The sequence below is a fragment of the Lepidochelys kempii genome, chromosome 2 (assembly GCF_965140265.1).
Source record: "Lepidochelys kempii isolate rLepKem1 chromosome 2, rLepKem1.hap2, whole genome shotgun sequence".
NCBI classification, from domain to species: Eukaryota; Metazoa; Chordata; order Testudines; family Cheloniidae; genus Lepidochelys; species Lepidochelys kempii.
Window position 1 is genome coordinate 180,948,811 of NC_133257.1, and position 18,200 is coordinate 180,967,010.

The 18,200-nt window shown below is 42.3% G+C and overlaps 1 protein-coding gene across 4 annotated transcripts in view; it reads right to left on the minus strand.

The window, feature by feature from the left end:
- The window catches only part of ANLN (anillin, actin binding protein), a 41,735-nt gene extending 27,506 nt beyond the window's left edge, over window positions 1-14,229 (minus strand). For 3 of the 4 annotated variants that reach the window (XM_073332882.1, XM_073332881.1, XM_073332884.1), the window contains exons 1-8: window positions 14,102-14,229; window positions 6,286-6,439; window positions 5,400-5,696; window positions 4,599-4,939; window positions 3,614-3,833; window positions 1,793-1,986; window positions 1,541-1,648; window positions 884-1,004 (exon numbers count right to left, since the gene is read on the minus strand). In XM_073332882.1, coding sequence (XP_073188983.1) covers window positions 884-1,004; window positions 1,541-1,648; window positions 1,793-1,986; window positions 3,614-3,833; window positions 4,599-4,939; window positions 5,400-5,696; window positions 6,286-6,439; window positions 14,102-14,119 — 1,453 coding nt within the window. In that variant the 5' untranslated portion in view covers window positions 14,120-14,229. The remainder of the gene's footprint in view (window positions 1-883; window positions 1,005-1,540; window positions 1,649-1,792; window positions 1,987-3,613; window positions 3,834-4,598; window positions 4,940-5,399; window positions 5,697-6,285; window positions 6,440-14,101) is intronic. The other variant, XM_073332883.1, reaches the window with a different exon arrangement.
- Between the last annotated feature and the right edge of the window lie 3,971 nt (window positions 14,230-18,200).

Here is an 18,200-nt window from a genome sequence, read left to right on the forward strand (position 1 = left end):
AAAATATTACTATAAGTTTTTTTTGTTTTGTTTTTAAATTTTAATCTGAAATATTTTGAACATCATGGGACACTGGGGAAGACTCTTTCCCCCACTCCCTGAATGGAGAGACACTTGGATGGGAACAGTACTGACAGACTGCCACTCTGCTCCGAAGGAAGACATAGGAGCCACCCCACTACAAAAAAAAAATGGGGCAGAAGATCACCTGGCCCTCAACAGCTGTGTTTGGGCATGCAGAGCCAGCCTAGCATCTCTATGCACAAGGGTGTTAAAGGGGAACTCTGTCCCTTTTTCCTCTATGGGGCAGGTCACCTAAGTTCTCATTCCCTGACTGTTAAGTATTTGGTGGAGTGTCCTATAAGCCTCCCAGATCCTGCCGGATTCAGGGAGCCCACTCTTGCTGCTACTCCTCCTCCCCTACAGTGATAGACACTTGGCTGCTTCATGATGCCTATCACATTGAAGGAAAGGGGACGCTTCTCAGAAGTCAGGAAGGAAGTCTTACACTCAATTGGGTTGCTCCCCAGTTTTATTATTCCAGTATGGGTAGTTACAGCACTCACATATACTGTCTCCACTCCCTACATACACAAGTCAGATTAAAATATTAATGCCAGTTTGTGATTTTAGTTCACATCTGCCTGTATCATAAATGCTATTACCTGGTTGACAGTCTGTTAAAGACGCCTAGGACTGGAAGTGCAATGATGTTACGTGTCAGAATCAAGATGCATTGGCAGCACATGGGGAAGTGGTATGCCTATACACTATGCCCAGTTGTAACCAGTGCTGTGAGTCCCAAACATTCATAACAAAAGTATGAACACTAAACCCTTGACACCAATATTAATCATATCAACTCAAGGAGGATTGTTCTCACCTGAAGATTCTGAGGGGACAGATTTTACTGATATCTCAGATGCTGTGGTCTTTTCTGCTGCTACAAACGAAGTAGCATCTGAACTAGCGAGCTGTTTTGAACAGGCTTGAGCTTGGCTTTCCTGAATAAGAAAAAATTACACTAAAGTCAGTCTCAGAATGTACTGTAACTTGTGGCTTGTAAAACTAAATGATATTTGAACATTCGAGGCACAACCTTATTACTTATTCAAAACAAATTTTCAAAGACTAGAAAATAAAGTTACAGCTAGGAGGCTCCTACTCAGATGCAATGACCCAGCAAGTCAGATTCCATGGAGAGAAGTATTTTATTAAAACACTATATATCCAGAATGGCAAATTTTTAACATTGCAAAATAGCACCTTGAAGGTGAGGCAAACCTAATGTTGAGATACTATTAGAATTTCAGTAATAAATAAGTGAAATTCTCCTTTAAAATATTGGCAGATATAAATATACTCAAGAGTACACACACTATAAGTTGTTCCTTTCAAGTATTTTTAAAAAGTTAAGATTTTGTAGCAAGCAAAGATTAATATAGATTATTGTACATTTACATGCTTATCCATTTGTTCTGGGTTCCCTGACCATTTATAGATGGGTATGTCAAAAATACACTCCAACATATATTATTACCATTTTAGTTTCTGGATGTTTGCTTTTTGAATTTTCACCTCTCTCAGCACTCCACAGACTGCCCTTGTCAAACCGGCCACGAATACAAGCAAGTTCTTTTTCACGTTCCTAAGCAGAAGAGAAATATATGTTATATAAGAACATACTGTAGGCTGTAGCTATTTGTTGTTTTTTAATCCCTTGGCAGTTTTAGAGCATTAAGAAACATTCCTGAAGATTATAAGTAAGCTATTAAAATTTAGCAAACCATACCTGCTTGAGCTGTTGTGCTAGACTAGCAGTGGAGGATGTTTCATTCTGTTTGAAAAGTCTTTCCTGGATTGTCTTTGTGTTTGGGGTAATAATGGGTGTTCTGTATCCAGTAGTAGTTGTAGCAGGACTTTGAGTGCTATTCTCTTGAAAGCGATCTCCAAAACGTTCCAGAAAGGGTTTGATTCCTGATCCCCCTACAAAAACAATGGTTTTAAACTTTGTAAGAATCATACACTTCTAACAATTTTTAGACCATAGACACATTAGTTGCTTTCTTGTAAAGCCTTCAATGTTTTGCATATCTTACTCCACTATCTTTTGAACATGCTCAGCATGTAATTGTTGCTCTGGCTCCAAACAGAAGACTAATGGACATTACAGCAGTGCAAATCAAAGTTTAGAGTGTGAGATGTCTCTCAATGCAAACAAAGGTCCATCAGCTGATAGTTAAAATGGTTTGCTTCCTCACCTACTCTCTCCAGAACCAGATCTCACTCACAAGTCTGTACAACATGGCTGAGAAATACAAGGTGGAGAAGCGGTTTGGCATTTACCTTACTTTAAAATAGCATTGTTGGGTATAATAGCATAGATTTGTCTTCTACTCTAAGTGAGTCTTGGAAAGAGAAACTTAGTGAAACAAAACTGCAGAGCTATCCTTAAATAAATAAAGTTCAGTTTGCCAGTCCAGCTCAGTTCTTTGTAAAGCTGATCAGCTAGGTAGCAGAGACTGTTTGATTACTTTCAAGCAGTCTTCCCAGATCTTCTAGTGTCACATCATTAAGAGTCACTAGAAGAGCTCTCATAAAAATCCAGACATTATACACATATCTTTAGAAACTGAGGAATGGATGAAAGTTTCATGCTGTAACTCCCGTGTAAGATATCAACCGAACACCTCTTTGGTCCATATGCAGCAAGAACCTATAGGATTTAATAATTTGCAAATCACTTTAAATGTACCAAGTTGGCTAGTGTGACATATCACAACCATATGCAGTGTCTTTGGAGAGTATTGTATAACTGCCATAAAGTTAATATGTATAGTTGTAGGCGAGGGATTATGTTCCACTCCATAATGGAGGGTTACTGCAGCTCCGCCAAGAACTAGAAACAGTGGGGGTAATTCTTGCGGTGACTGGGAATATTAATAGCTCCAGAAAAGTACCATCCATTGGGGTGGTTTGGATATACTGGTTAGGGACTGGCTCAAAAGACACAGGAGACAAAGACAGAACTTTGGGAATAAAAGGCCAGCTTGAATTGATTCAATTCATTATGATCCCAATGGTCAAAGGTGCTGTAAGCCTAAACCCCTAGTCAGAAGGGAAAGGGATGTTGATCCCTACCCAGAGTGGCAACTGCTGAAGGCCTGAGAGAGCATTCCTTCAGCAGACCACAGAAAGGGCTCAAAAACCACCAAAATTTTGAAACCTGGTTTTAAAGGGATTGAAATATTCTTTATCTACAAAGAAGTTAGCTCACAGTTTAAAATGGTTCTACTGAGAACTATGTTCAGAAAAAGATGAGAATATGGAAGCTATATTTATGGAAGTTCTCTTAAATTACTACTAGGATGCTTGATTAGAATTCTATTAGTAGAAAGTTACAAGAAATTCTAAGCCATAATTCAGAATATGAACAGCTAACCATTACATGGTATAGACCAGCATTAGCTGGAACGTAGTTTTGGACCGCAGTAAAAAAAGATTAGTACAGTTTGTTGGAAACATTTACAGTAAGTTAAATTTAAAACTGAAGGTAAGGGTTAAAAATCAACTGTATCACTCATTGCTTTAAAAAACAAACACAGTCACTTACCTGGTGTTGTAGGCTTATCCTTATGTTCAGGTTGCACATGTGTTCTTTTGATTGGCTCTTCTTTGGACTGAACTGGCTGCGATAAGATTGGTTTTACTGTTGGCTTACGTTCCTCTGTTTTCTGGGGGCTGCACGGCTTCTTTTTTAATAGTTGTGGTACCTCAGATTCCTTAGGATTGGGATTGGTTACTCTAGAGGCTTTTCCTAAGTAACTTGGTCCCTAAAGAGGAAAAGAAATATACATATGGATATGATCTTAGTTAAATGGGAAGACCACACGTTCTTCACTCACCCAGAAAAGGCTAGATGAAGAAATTTTGCACATAGCTCTTATTTCCCAATAGAGCAACAGAAAAGGCAGAACAAGTTACATGATGCCTTTAAAGCATTTAGATCAAATATATCAGTTTTTCAATATTTGATTCTGTAATTTGCCACCTGTTGTACATATTATTTAATATTCATCTAACCTTAATTCTAAGTTCAGTGGAACACTGCAAGTTCATGAATGGGATAGTTTTCTTAACAGATGCTACTACTTTCAGATGTCTGAGTTGCATTTTATAAAAACCTTTACATTTACAGTTGAGTCGCAATTAATCACATGAACAATTGATTTCTAAACGCCATACCCGCATAATTCCTGCCTGTCAAATTTACTCAAGGAGTGTGCCACTCTTACAAATCCCCACTGGTGGCTAAAAAGAAGTGCAATTCACATACATTTGGAAGCCATTGCTCCCCTCTCTTGCTCATATGGCCCATCTTAATTTTTGCAATGAAAAGAGAAGAAGCTTATGATACCATTTAAGTGTCAGATGATCAATAGTATTAAGATTGAAATAATAAGCAAGAAATAATTAAGGCTACTCATTTTAAAACGGTCATGATCATTTGTCACTAACATTCAGATTAGACATGTAAGGGTTAACATCCATCCCACAATAAAAAGACATCAGGTTAGTTGTTAAATTTGATCACTCACCGATATCTTAGAGGTTGCTGGTTTATTTACAGATACCTCAACAGCCCTTTGAGAACAGGATGCAGCTTCCTGCTTTACACTGCCACTATTGATTGGAGCAGATGCTTCACTTGTAGTGGACAATTTGGATAAACAAGTAGTGCCAGGCTGTTCTTGTGTATTGTTTTGCTTTGCAGATGGATGACTTAGATCATTTTCCCAGGAACCAATTGTAGCAGCAAGGTTAGCTAAACGGCCTTTTCTCCCCACTGGGGTATCACTTGTGAGAGATGGCTGTTTGGGTGGGGAAACGGCCTGTTCTTTTGATAGGAGGGGAGATAGGGGAGAACTTTCAGATGAATCTGAAAATTAAGACAGGTAGTTAAGAGCTACACACACTTTTTGAAACATAAGACACTAGAAAAAGTCCATCTTTTGTAAAAATAGAGTTCCTAAGCAACTCAATTACAATTGTTAACGAGTTAGGTTATTTTGCAAAGACAATGGCAGATTATTTCACTAGAACCCAAGAAATGTTAAATTTTTAAAACCTGATTACATCAATTTTAACAATGATGTAAAAATCAGATGGGGTTTATTAGAGAGAGAGTGTACAGAAGGTGTATTCTCAATGATTTCTCATTTTTTTTGGACACCCATTTCTTTTCCTACAGTATTAACATTAAATTCCTGACTTTTATATTTTTTTGTGAAGAAATCCTGTGTCAGGAACAGTCACTGAGAAAATTTTTTTCTTGTGCTTGCTTACACCACTGTCACGACAAACGGTTTAATTTTTAAATTCTATGAAGTGGGACATACCATTATCATCCCAGCAACGTCGCTGTTGTGCCAGTTTCTGCATACGTGTTTTGACTGTAAGGGCTACAGGTACTTCAGATTTCAAGTTCTGTTCTTCCTTTTCAACAAGCAGTGGAACAGGCTGAACTGAGGGAGCCCTGTTATTTGCAGTTGCTTGTGGCTGTGCCCTCATCTCAGGAGGAAGAGGTTTCATGGAAGTTGAATTAACTGGCTGTCTATTCTCGGCACTAGAAACGGGAACCTCCATGCTGTCAGAACACAGCCTTTTTGATGGGGATGGCTTTGTACTAGGTTTCACTGTAAAAATTAAAAGTATTTGAACCAGTCAGTTATCAGCCATAATCTTCACAGCCTGCAATTAAAAGTACTGACATACTTCATCTTTCTGAAACAGCTTTTTAATTTTTAAGCCCCCCACTACGTCTTATGTAGGAGTTCATTTAAAAAAAAGAGGGGGGGGAGGGAGAGAAGAGAAGAGAATAGTTGCCCAGTCTTTATGTCCATCATCAAATCTTGATTGTCCCTTTAAACTCTGCATTCCCCAATGTGTTTCACTATTATTAACTAAGGCGAGCGACTTTCATAGCAGTGATGTGTTTAAATTAGTGCCCACTTAATAGTTTAAAGTTACTTCGTCATCTGCAAGACATTTGCCACCAGTTTAGAGGCTAGTCACATTTTGGACCTAATTAAAAACGCAGGCAATAGCATCCCTTACTGCTGAGTTTAGAAAGAAGAGCGTTAAACTTTGGTGCTAAAAAGTAGTATTTTTTTAGTCAAAGTAGTATGTGTCGAAAGAAATAAATGGGAATTTTCACATAGAAACAGTGATCCATATGATTTTTCCAAGAGGTTTCTTATTCTGTACTATGCCTATTCAAGATACCTTCTTCACCGGACAAAGGTGACTGGTTACTAGTTTCTGACAAAGGTTCTCTCGTTCTCTTTGTCTGTATCGAGGGCCTCATTCCTGCTGTGGGTCGCTCAACCATTTTCTTCTGCAAGTTCTCTCGCCTGGCACGGGTTCGTTCAAGAAGTTTCTAAAATATTTAGAAAGGCACAGATTGTTACATACTTCGGTATTCTAGTGGAAACGCGTGTTACTAATAAAGTATAAATTACTGAAACCCTGAATTTTTACAGTAAGTTCTCAGTTACATGTTTCTAACGTCCTACGCCAGAGGTCCCCAAACTGTCAGGTGTGCCCACCAGGGGGGCACAGAGGAATGTTCAGGGAGCGTGGCGGGGCCCCACAGAGAGTGCGGGGAGAGCACCACTCAGCCCCACTACACTCCCAGCTCTGCTCTGGCCACAGCCACAGCTCCCGACACTGCCCCCAGCCTCAGCCCCTGGCCGCAGCTCTATTTCCGGCCCCAGCCCCTTTACTCCTGTCCACAGCATCTCCACACCTCCCCAGGATCCACGGACAGGTGTGTGGAGGAGACGTGGACGGGGCACGAGGGGCACAACGCTGAAAAGTTTGGGGACCACTGTCCTATGCAAAAAATTCTCACTATGGAAACAAAAGACTGTACATCTATCAGATGTTGCAAGCTTACTAATTACACTATCCTTCTAAATAAAGAAATTCATAAGTAGTGACAGTGACTAACAGTGAATTAGTGACAATTGACTTCTAAACTGTGACAGTAGCATTGCTAAAAAACAGCCAAGTATTTGGTTACTAGTTTGTTTGTTTTTTAAACAAAGTTGCCAAAATTGGTGTACATGCCAGCTGTATTGCAGATGTGCATTCTCTACAGCAGGGGTAGGCAACCTGTGGCACGCGAGCTGATTTTCAGTGGCACTCACACTGCCCGGGTCCTGGCCACCGGTCTGGGGGTGGGTCTCTGCATTTTAATTTAATTTTAAAGGAAGCTTCTTAAACATTTAAAAAACCTTATTTACTTTACATACAACAATAGTTTAGTTATATTATAGACTTATAGAAAGAGACCTTCTAAAAATGTTAACATGTATTACTGGCACGCGAAACATTAAATTAGAGTGAATAAATGAAGACTCGGCACACCACTTTTGAAAGGTTGCCGACTTCTGCTCTACAGCAACCCTTCTAGCTGACTGAGGTACACCATTAACAGGTTCTGAAGTGAGCATGGCCAAAGGGATGTAGGGATTAGAGAGATGAAAGAAGAGCATTTTGAAGATATCATGGATGCAGAGGATGCCATTAAAAAAAAGATCTGCACTACCATGTCTAGACAGAAAAAAACAAAACCACAAAATTTGTCTTTATACTGACAAAAGTATTCCATTTAAAAGAGGAAAGATTTAAACAAAGATATATCAGTTACGCCCCAAACATATGGGATATTTCTTCTGATCAACTGATCTGATTGTTATAGTTCACATTCCATTTTGGTTGTATTGACCCACTTCATTACTTATAAATCACTTCAATGAAAGTTTAGAAGTTGTAACAAGTGATATTTGGAGTTACTCTGCCTTCAAGTACTATTTAAAATTAAAGTATTTGTATCAGATATTGGTTAAGGAATACAGTACTGCTTGATTTAATCAATTTTTAAGCATGACAAACTCCTTTGAGCTAAATTAAGCACTTTGAGACAAAGTTCAGTTATGAAAGTTCTAATTCACTTTGAAAAGGCAGCACTTAGCACTGTGTTGTGGTGATGGCACAAAGTAGTTAAATTCTGTGAGCTGTTGTATCCCATTATCCTCCCTGATGCATGGCAGTCAAATATAAATTTAAGAGTTTAACTGTCTAAAAGACTTCAGAGTCTTAGACAAAGTTTCATTTGCTCAATGTGCAGCGGCAGTCAAAAAAAGCTAACAGAATGTTAGGAACTATTAGGAAAGAGATCGATAATAAGATAGAAAATATCATAATGACATTATATAAATGCATGATATGCCCACACTTTGAATACTGTGTACAGTTCTGATCGCCCCAACTCAACAACAAAAGTGATTAGTTGTATGGAACATCTTTCATCTGAGGAGAGATTAAAAAGACTGGGATTTTTCAGCCTGGAAAAAAAGAGACAATTAAGGGGGGGACAGGAGGGAAGATATGATAGAGGTTCATAAAAATCAATAATAATGTGGAGAAAGTGAATAAGGAAGTGTTATTTACCCCCTCCATTTAATACAAGAACCAGGTTCATACCCAGTGAAATTAATAAGCAGCAGGTTTAAAACTAACAAAATAAAGTACTTCTTCACTCAATGCATAGTCAACAGGGTGGATTTGATTTAAAATACTAGTCAGGAAGACTCTATTTAATCATGGATTTCTATATAAAAGTGCGTTCTTGTTGGTTGTTATACCCTTAATATATATTCTTCACAACTCAGACAGATGAGACCCAAACTGGGTCTCTTTTACGGCCTGCTGCCATTGTAGGTTTTCCCTTCTAGTGAGAGACTGGTATGGTAGATCTCAAACCAATGAAGGCTACGCTCAAAGACCTCAAGACTTCTGGAATATGCTGCTCAAACAGTTTCAGTTTTGTTTCAACTGCCTATCCCACACTTCTCACATTTATCTCCAGACTTCTTCTTCTTGTCCAGATCTATTCCACCCACAACAATCTTCTATTCACTGAACTTTTTGAAACTTTACACTTTTAGAGAGAGTTAAGGGATTGACTGTGTACACAAATTTGCAGAGGGACAATAGGGTAAGGTCTGTTATTTCTCACCTCTATATATTATTTTATTTATTTAAAAACATTTTTGCTGTTAAAGCATGTTATCTCTGGAGACACAAATCCACAGTCTGAGAACTGCAAAACTAAGCATCTCTGATGGTATCTTCTAGACTCAGCACTGAGTCCCATTGGATAGATAGAAAGATTAACCTAAATAATCTATACAGAAGCCTCTGGGGCCCCATAAAATTGGGTCCCTAATCCGTGAACTATTGGAACTCATTTACAAAACTTTTCTTAAACATTACGTGAATATATTGTCTCATACTATAGAATTAGAATTTATAATCCCTATTACATGATGAGATAGTTTTAATTAAGATATATTATAACTCAAAGATATCTTTAGACAGGTTGTTTTCCTCAAAAAACATTTTATCAAAAAAAAATCCTATTTAAATACAAAACCCGATTTAAATAAAAAAATTGTTTTTTTTAAATAATGGATTTTTATCCACTGATAGTCAACCTGGAACTCGTTGCCAGGGCATGTTGCGAAGGCCAAAAGTAAAATTGGGGTCAAAAGAAGAATTAGTTAAGTTCATGGAGAATATGTCCATCAATAACTATTAGCCAAGATGGTCAGGGATGCAATCCCATGCTCAGGGTGTCCCCAAGCCTCTGACGGCACGATTGGGTGAGAGGGGATTGAGCACTTGATAATTGCCCTGTTTTCTGTTCATTCCCTTTGAAGCATCTACCACTGGCCAATGTCAGAAGACAGGATACTGGGCTATGTGGACCACTGGTCTGACCCAGTATGGCCATTCTTATGTTCTTGTTGTATGACTAATGGCATGTCAATCTCAGCAGTTCTGTGTAAAAGCAAAATACTGACTCTAAATTTCTGTAACAAAGGAGGACTCTGGGAAACTACATGAAGCCAGGAGCGCCTATAATGACAAATTGCATGTCAGTTTTGGACTCCACCCTGTTCCCTTGCTCTACCCCACTTCCCCCACAAAAAAAGTGAAGTGCACAGGGAACCATGCATGTGAGAGAAAATTTTCAGATGCAGAGACTAAGTAATAAATATGCAGCAAAGGAATAGTTAAATAGCACGTGTAAGGTGGGACACCCAGAGTAATTCAAATATACATCTACATTCCATTCTGTTCCGTTAGCCCAGCTTGAGCTAAATTTCAGTTGCTGCTGCTAGGATGTCATTTCACAAGAATGTGCAGCTCCATTGTTGAGCTCAAACTTTTACTGGTTTGCAGCATACTCAAGTTTTCCAAGTAATAGTCATAACTCAAATTCTGCTCTCACACACTTGATGAGTAAGCCACACTTTGAAGTGACCGTTAGAATTAGTTTTGAAGCCCACTGGCATTTGGGGGAGTGGGGGGGAAGAGTCTTACCGTGTTGTGTAAGGGTTTTGCCAAGGGCTAGAAGTTTAATTAGAATATTCACAGTTTTTAGTACTTGCCATAAAAACATACTTCCTAAATATATAATAAACTAAATGTATACACAGTGCATGCATGATCTATTATCATATCTTAAAGGTGCATTCAAGTGTTGGGTTCCAAGTTATTCCACTTCTCCCCTACACAGCCAAACATTGTTAAGGGCATGTGTCATAAATATAAAGGGAAGGGTAGACACTTAACCCTTTCACCTGTAAAGAGTTAAGAAGCTAAGATAACCTCACTGGCACCTGACCAAAATGACCAATATACTTTCAAAGCTGGGGGGGAGAAACAAAGGGTTCTCTCTGTCTGCGTGACGCTTTCGCCGGGACCAGAGCAGGAATGCAGGTCAGAACTCCTGTAAAGTCAGTAAGCAATCTAGTTAGATTCTGTTTTGTTTAAATGGCTGATAAAATAAGTTGTGCTGAATGGAATGTACATTCCTGTTTTTGTGTCTTTTTGTAACTTAAGGTTTTGCCTAGAGGGATTCTCTGTGTTTTGAATACGATTACCCTGTAAGATATTTACCATCCTGATTTTACAGAGGTGATTCTTTTACTTTTTCTTTAATTAAAATTCTTCTTTTAAGAACCTGATTGCTTGGGGGGGGTGGGAGACGTTTCCAAGTGGGCACTTCCCCTGTTCTTTGTGTAACACTTTGGTGGTAGCAGTGTTTAACCGAAGCTGGTAAGAATAAGCTTAGGGGGTCTTTCATGCAGGTCCCCACATCTGTACCCTAGAGTTCAGGGTGGGGAAGGAACCTTGACAGCATGTCTAAACTAAGGGTATGTCCGTACTACCTGCCTGATTGGTGGGCAGCGATCCATCCAGCAGGGGTTGATTTATTGCATCTAGACACGATAAATCGACCCCCGAGCACTCTCCCAACGACGCCTGTACTCCACTGCCGTGAGAGGCGCAGGCAGAGTTGACGGGGGAGCGGCAGCAGTCGACTCACCGCAGTGAAGGCACCGCAGTAAGTACGTCTAAGTATGTCAACTCAGTTATTCACATAGCTGAAGTTGTGTAACTTAGATCAATCCCCCCCCCCCAGTGTAGACCAGGCCTTAGAACACTGCATAGGCGTAACTGCACCACTGTAGCACTTTTATGAAGACACTAAGCTGATGAGAGAGAGGTGGTAGCTATGTCAGCAGGAGCAGCTCTCCTGCCAACATAGCACTATCTATACAGGAGGTTAGGTTGGCATAACAGTGTCGCTCAGGGGGGTGGATTTTTCACACCCCTAAGTGATGTAGTTACATCGATATAGGTCTGTAGTGTAGACAAGACAGCGATAAATTGTTAGCTGACATTCAGAAGTCAAGATCTGCGTTAGTTTTTGTATCTAAGGCTATGCCTACACTGCACTTTCATCGGTAAACCTTTTGTCGGTCAGGAGCCTGAATGGAAAAAAAAAAAATCCTGCACACGCCAGCCAACAAAAGTTTTACTGATGAAAAGCGCCAGCGTGGACAGCGATTTGTCAGTGGAAGACACTTTCCCACCGACAAAGCTACTGCCCCTCATTGGGGGTGGCTTTATTTTGTCAGCAGGAGAGTTGTCTCCTGCTGACAAAGATCAGCTACACTGCATACCAGTGCTGCTGTAAGGTACATGGTGTAGGCATAGCCTGAGGCTTATCAAGAGATATATTATACAACTCATGTATCTAAAATATTAAGCAGATGTTGCTTAGTATTTAATTTTAGTTCAAGGACAGTTGTGTTAGGCTTGAAGGCTGACCAATATTAGCATATCATACTCCTTTCCAGAAATAGTGGAATCAGTTCCTCCAAAAAGTTGTTACTTGAAGGACGCTTCTCTCTTGAAGCACTGGAGAGAGGTACCCATTAGTATTGTGAAATATTTGAATAAAGTTTACTCTAAGGAACAACCTAACAGCTCCAGCCTGTACTTCTCAAAATTCAGTTATGTACAAGAAGGTTGTATGCATATTGGAATACTTCCCACCATGCAAAACTATTTTAAATTCAGTTCAGTAGTTTAGACTTGAAAAGGAATTTAATACAAGTCTCATCAGGTCATCCATTACCAATTAAGGAAGCAACGTTAAGTTGTTTATATATAACAAACATTACATACATAGAAACTAGATGGACTCCGTTTTAACATAAACTAAGGGCAGAGCTAGTTTGTGCTCCAATTTAATTAAATGAGTGCTACCTCTTTGTGCAGGTTCTCTTCCAATCATTTAAATTAAATCACAGTAAAACATTCAGATACTCTTCAACCAGTTTAAGAGTGTATATGGGGGAGGCTGCAATAACTTAACTAAAATCAGTATAGAATTCGTTTTTAAGCTTCAGTTACATCAGTGCACAAACTGTTTAGACCAGTCTCAGTTAAGATTTTAAATTTTATCACAGCAGAAAATCTGATCTCCATTCATTTTAAATGTATATATACACACACTGATTGATAAGAGAGTCAAATGTTTTCGGTTAAAAAAGGGTAAATTAGACTTCTTAAGGCCATTAGTGTTCAGTACAACATATCAACAAGTCACACAAGTCAGCTCCACGTTAGTACCTCAGTGTCATCTCTTTGGAGTTAGGACAATTCTTCAGATGTTTTATTTTCTGCAAGTAGCATGTTTAGATCAGTTGCACCCACCATACAGACTCAGACTCTGTTCAACCTCACTCAGTTCACCTTGACTTCACATTTTGTATTTAGAAGCCACACATCACCTAAGCACTGCCACTTCTAACAATCATCCTAGAAGCAGCCGCCGCCTTGACCATATGATAAAGTCAGGAAAGGGAGAAACTCCACAAGGGTGGCTACATCTGCTAGACGCGCTAAGTGGGAGCGCCCTGCCCAATGGCCTCTAGGCCAGTGGTTCTCAAACCTGGGGTTGGGACCCCCTGCTTGGTTATTACACGGGGGGGGGGGGCGCCGCGGAGCTGTCAGCCTCTACCCCTAACCCCGCTTTGCCTCCACCGTTTATAATGGTGTTAAATAGATTTTTGAAGTGGTTTTAATTTATAAGGGAGGGTTGCACTCAGCGGCTTGCTCTGTGAAAGGGGGTCACAGTACAGAAGTCCGAGAGCCACTGCTCTAGTCTCTCCCGTGCTACGAGCGAGCCGCCCATTGCCCACCCCGACACAGCGGGCGGGAGCCAGCCACGTTCCACAGGCTGGACAGCGGGAAGCAGCCGGCACCAAGGGCGCAAGCAAGGGCGGCTTCGGCGGCGGCAGCAGGGGGTGGCACCTTACCGTTCTCTGCCAGCTTTGCTGCGGGAGCAGCGCGGGGGGGGGGGGGGAGGCGGTATCTCACCCCCACGGGCCGCCCACCCCGCAGACACTGCCAAGGCCACCCCTCAGCGGGGCACGGCGCAGCCCAGGAGCGTGTTGAAAGAGCAACGGTTTGGGCTGCGGGCGGGGAAGAATCGATTCACACCGAGCTCGCGTACAGCGGCGACCGCCCGCGCCCCGATCCCCGCCGCCCTGAGCGTTACCCTCCCCCCACGGGGTCCGACACCCCAGCGCCCCCATCCGCCCTCCCACGGGGGCCGTTCCAAGCCCGGTCGTCAGCTCCCCCGCCGTGGGGGAGGGGACCGGCCGCTCACCTCGGTGAAAGGGTCCATTGCTATTGCTGCTGCCGCCGCCGCCCGGCACCCCCGACTCCGTCCCCTCTCGCGCTGCCCCGGGAGTGGCCAAACCACCACCCCAAACCGCTCTTCGGATTTTGAATTTCAGCGCCCGCCTCCACGGCGCAGGCGCCGCAGGAGACAATTCCGCCCTCGGGCCGGCCGGAGCGGTCACGTGATAGCCGGGCTCAGGCACCCCCAGCCTCCCTCTTGCGCATGTGCGTGCAGAAGTCTCCGCGCAACCTAACCCACGGATTGAATCCCGATCCTCCTTGCTTGTAGAGGAGTGGGAAAGGGGCGGGATAAAAGCGGTGATTGACATAGGCACTGGCCGTCCGGCAAAGGGGAGCCGAAGGAAGGGTGAGGGACCAGGGTTGCCAACACTCCAATCACATAAAGCCAAACACCCTTGCCCTGCCTCTGTCCCGCCCCTTCTCGAAGTTCCTGCCCCGCGCACTCCCTCCACCCTCACTCACTGTTTTTCACTAGGGCAATGGGGTGCAGGCTCCGGCCCAGGGCTTTGCTTCTGTAGCCTCCAGGAGATAGAGCCCGATTCTTGGAGACTCCTGGCAAAACCGGGAGCGTTGGCAACCCTAGCCCTGACCCTTGCCTTCCACCCGCCCTGTCTAGTGGTTGGGGTCAGAGCAGCGTTCTGCTGAACAAAGCACAGCATCTTGGCATCACCACCCTGATAGGTTGCATGGACTCTTCCCTCTCGGAGCAATTGTTTCAGGCTCTCTGCAGCCTCAGGCCACTAGGGCTGCTGCGCTTAAACACACTTCATGTTTTCAAACTTTTCTTCAGACCCACAAGAGCCATTACTACACTTCAAAAGCTGAGATTTTGAAATACTTAGACAATAATGCCCAGGCTTTATTCCAGCTCTGCTGCCATCTTTCCCCAAGGTCACGAACAGCATTTCCTTGTTGCACTGAAATGGGAAGTCCATTGTCACTTCAGATGACATGTATGGAGATGTCTTTTGTACTGTGCTATAGTTGGAGTAGAAAGTGACTCTCTGTTCCTCTTTAGATGTACCCTATCCCATGCTACGATTCTCCCAGCCTCCTCCTCTAGCTTATGGTCACTGATTTTGTATTTGATGAGAATCTGCCTTAGTCTGCCACATGTAATGGGGGTTGCTGCAGCTCTCAATCCAGAGGTTAGAACGTGCTCATGGGAGGTGAGCAGCATTGGAGTCCCCATAGAGACATACCACTTATAATATGCTCTGTGACCACACAAGCATTCACAACTGTAAGAAGGGTGAGACTTCATTTCCTTCTCCCAAAGAACAAGCCACTACTTGTGGGGGTAAAAGATCAATTTCTTTAGCTGTAGTATTAGAAGACTCCATAAATGATAGAAGAGGTATAGAAAGCAGGACATCCAACATGCAGTCCACAGCAAAGGGAAGATGGATCAAGAACCAGCAGGCTGTATCATCAGACATCCCCATGAAACACCTGGTGCATGCACAAGAGGTCTTCAGCTCCCTGGAATGCAATTTTAGAACTGCTCCAGTTTGACTTACTACATCTTCTGTTACATATGCAGACTCAGTGGGATCATGCAGTGCTGCTCTAGCCTGTATTTCTGCACCGCCATGCAAGCACTCTGTCCTGCCACTGCACTCTTTCAAATGTATATACAGTACCATATTGCACTATACTGCACCTAGGGGCACTGTGACGGGTTCCCCCCGGGGCGCCACCTGGAACTGGGGTGCCACTGAGCCTTCTGACCCACTAGCATGGGCTCCCTCTCATACTGTGCTGCTGTAACAAGTTGCAAAGCCCTCCAAGCTTGCAATTTCACCAGCATTCACATCCTGCTTCCTAGGTGAGGAACCCAGAGCAGTACTGTCCTGCCCTAGTCAAATCTGGCCAGTCAAATCTGGCCAGTATAAAACCCGGTCTGCCTCTCCCTCAATGTAAAGAGAACAATGCACACTTGTGATAACCAAGTGGAGATTTTCCCCAAGAACTCCAATCAAAGCTCACTGGTATAGATTAAAATATAAAATAAGTTTATTAACTACAAAAGGATAGATTTTAAGTGATTGCTTTGATCCGTTTGCTGATTACCTAGTAAATAAACAAAACCACAAACTGAGCTTAACACACTAGATAGGTAGGATATGAATTAGCAAATTCTCACCCTGAGTGATAAACAGGCTGCAGATTCTTAAGGCACAAGCTGCCGTGGCTCTGCAGCTTGAGAATTCCAGGTTTTCATCACAGGCTAGAAATTCCTTTCCACAGTTCATCCCTTGTTCCTCAGGTGTTTCCAGGTGTGTTGTTGTAGGGAGAGTGAGGTTCCTTCATTATCTCATTTTCCCCCTTTTATATCTTCTTCCCATTTGCTAGAAAGCTCTTTTGCTGTGAGCTGGGTGAAGGGCCAAAATCCATTTGCTGTGGATGTAAGATCTTAACTACAATTTCTGATAAGAACTTTTCATACAGGCCCAGATGAGGGCTAGCTAACAAAGAACAATACATGGCTAAGAGAAAGCTGGGGTAAACAGACAACTTTGTGTGTTTAAAGTCAGTGAGCGGAGTCAGCTTAACTCCGAATGTAATTGGGCATCCTTATCATGAGTTATAGGCACACGAAGCGCTGAGAAAGGCCTCAAAGTTAACTCCCTAATGCAAGGAGAAGATAGTGGCACAATACCCCTCAGATTCTAGACAGAGTTAGGGAGAGGCCTAATATGATTGAAATGAGTAATGACATCCTCCTCTCACAGATGTATGCCAATCCTAGCCCACAGAAATTCAAGGGTAAACCTCTAAACAATTGTCATTGTTAAATACTAATTACTACCTTTTTTGCTTTAAATCTCTAGGAATGTTCCTGTTGGTCAACCGAGAGAGCTGCTAGCTCATTCCCCTGGACCCCAAAATTATGCTTTAACCTATATACTTTAATAGACATAGTTTGAGGGTAATTACCTGTGTGTCAACAATATGTTAATTTGGGGCCATGGATGGAACCATTATGTAATCTTTTAGACCTTTGGCTTATTGTGCTTATCTTGTCTTGCTGCTAGAACCTCTCCAGGGGCTTGGGAGAACCCATCCCTGTTGCTTCTCTCTGCCCAATGAGCACCATATATATTCTATTGTAATTAATTGTTCTGCAGTGTCTCTGAGCCTAATAAGCAAAGTGACACTCTGCCAGCGCTGTGCGTAATAAATTCCTGTACTTGACTCTACACGGTGTGAATTACTGTCCTTCACTGGATCAAGCAGTTTCCATTGTGCAGTGCTACCTCTGGGAGGTTTCTATTGTACACAGTTCCTGGGGTAATCCTTGTGCTTGTGTGCATTTCCTCAAGAAGCCATTAATATTGTTTAGCCTTTTTACTGTTGTACCTGAAAGGCTGCTTGTGGGTGCTTTCAACCTCGCAACATGTTTCAGTAACACAAACACAGCTTTTAACTTCACATACGGCGATAGCACATACAATCCAACAAGATGTTGTCAGGTATCATTCTAAAAGTCTTGATCTGCTAGACAAGGCATACTTTGTACAAAACATATCCTAATTACATGACAGTGGTGAATACTGGCATCATTTTGGCAAGTCCATCCATTCCCCTTTAGACATTGTCAAGCTGCATTAGTATATTGTACACAATTTTGCTCAACTGTGTGCGGTGCAAATAGTCAATAATTAACCCTCTGAGTTTAGTCTTTAAAATGAAACTAAGATACACTTAGAGCAGGGGTCTCCAAACTATGGCCCGCGGGCCGGATCCTGCCTGGGGCTTGCATTTGTCCGGCCCTCCAACCAACAGGGGAGAAGCGAACAGCTGAGTAGGCACACCGAGCAGGCGGGGGAGGGGCTGCCGGCAGCAGCTCACGTGGGTTCGGGGGCGGGGGAGTAGCTCAGCTGAGCTGTGCGGATGGGTGAATGCCCCCGGGAGCCAGTGTCCCCCCAAAAGGGGAGCCAACTTAGGGGAGAGTTGCTGCTGCAGCCGAGCAGGCACGGACCCCTCCCTAAGAGTAAAAATACAAGCCAGATGCTTAATTACATCTCCAATAAATGGAGTAAAGAAGATGGAAATGAACA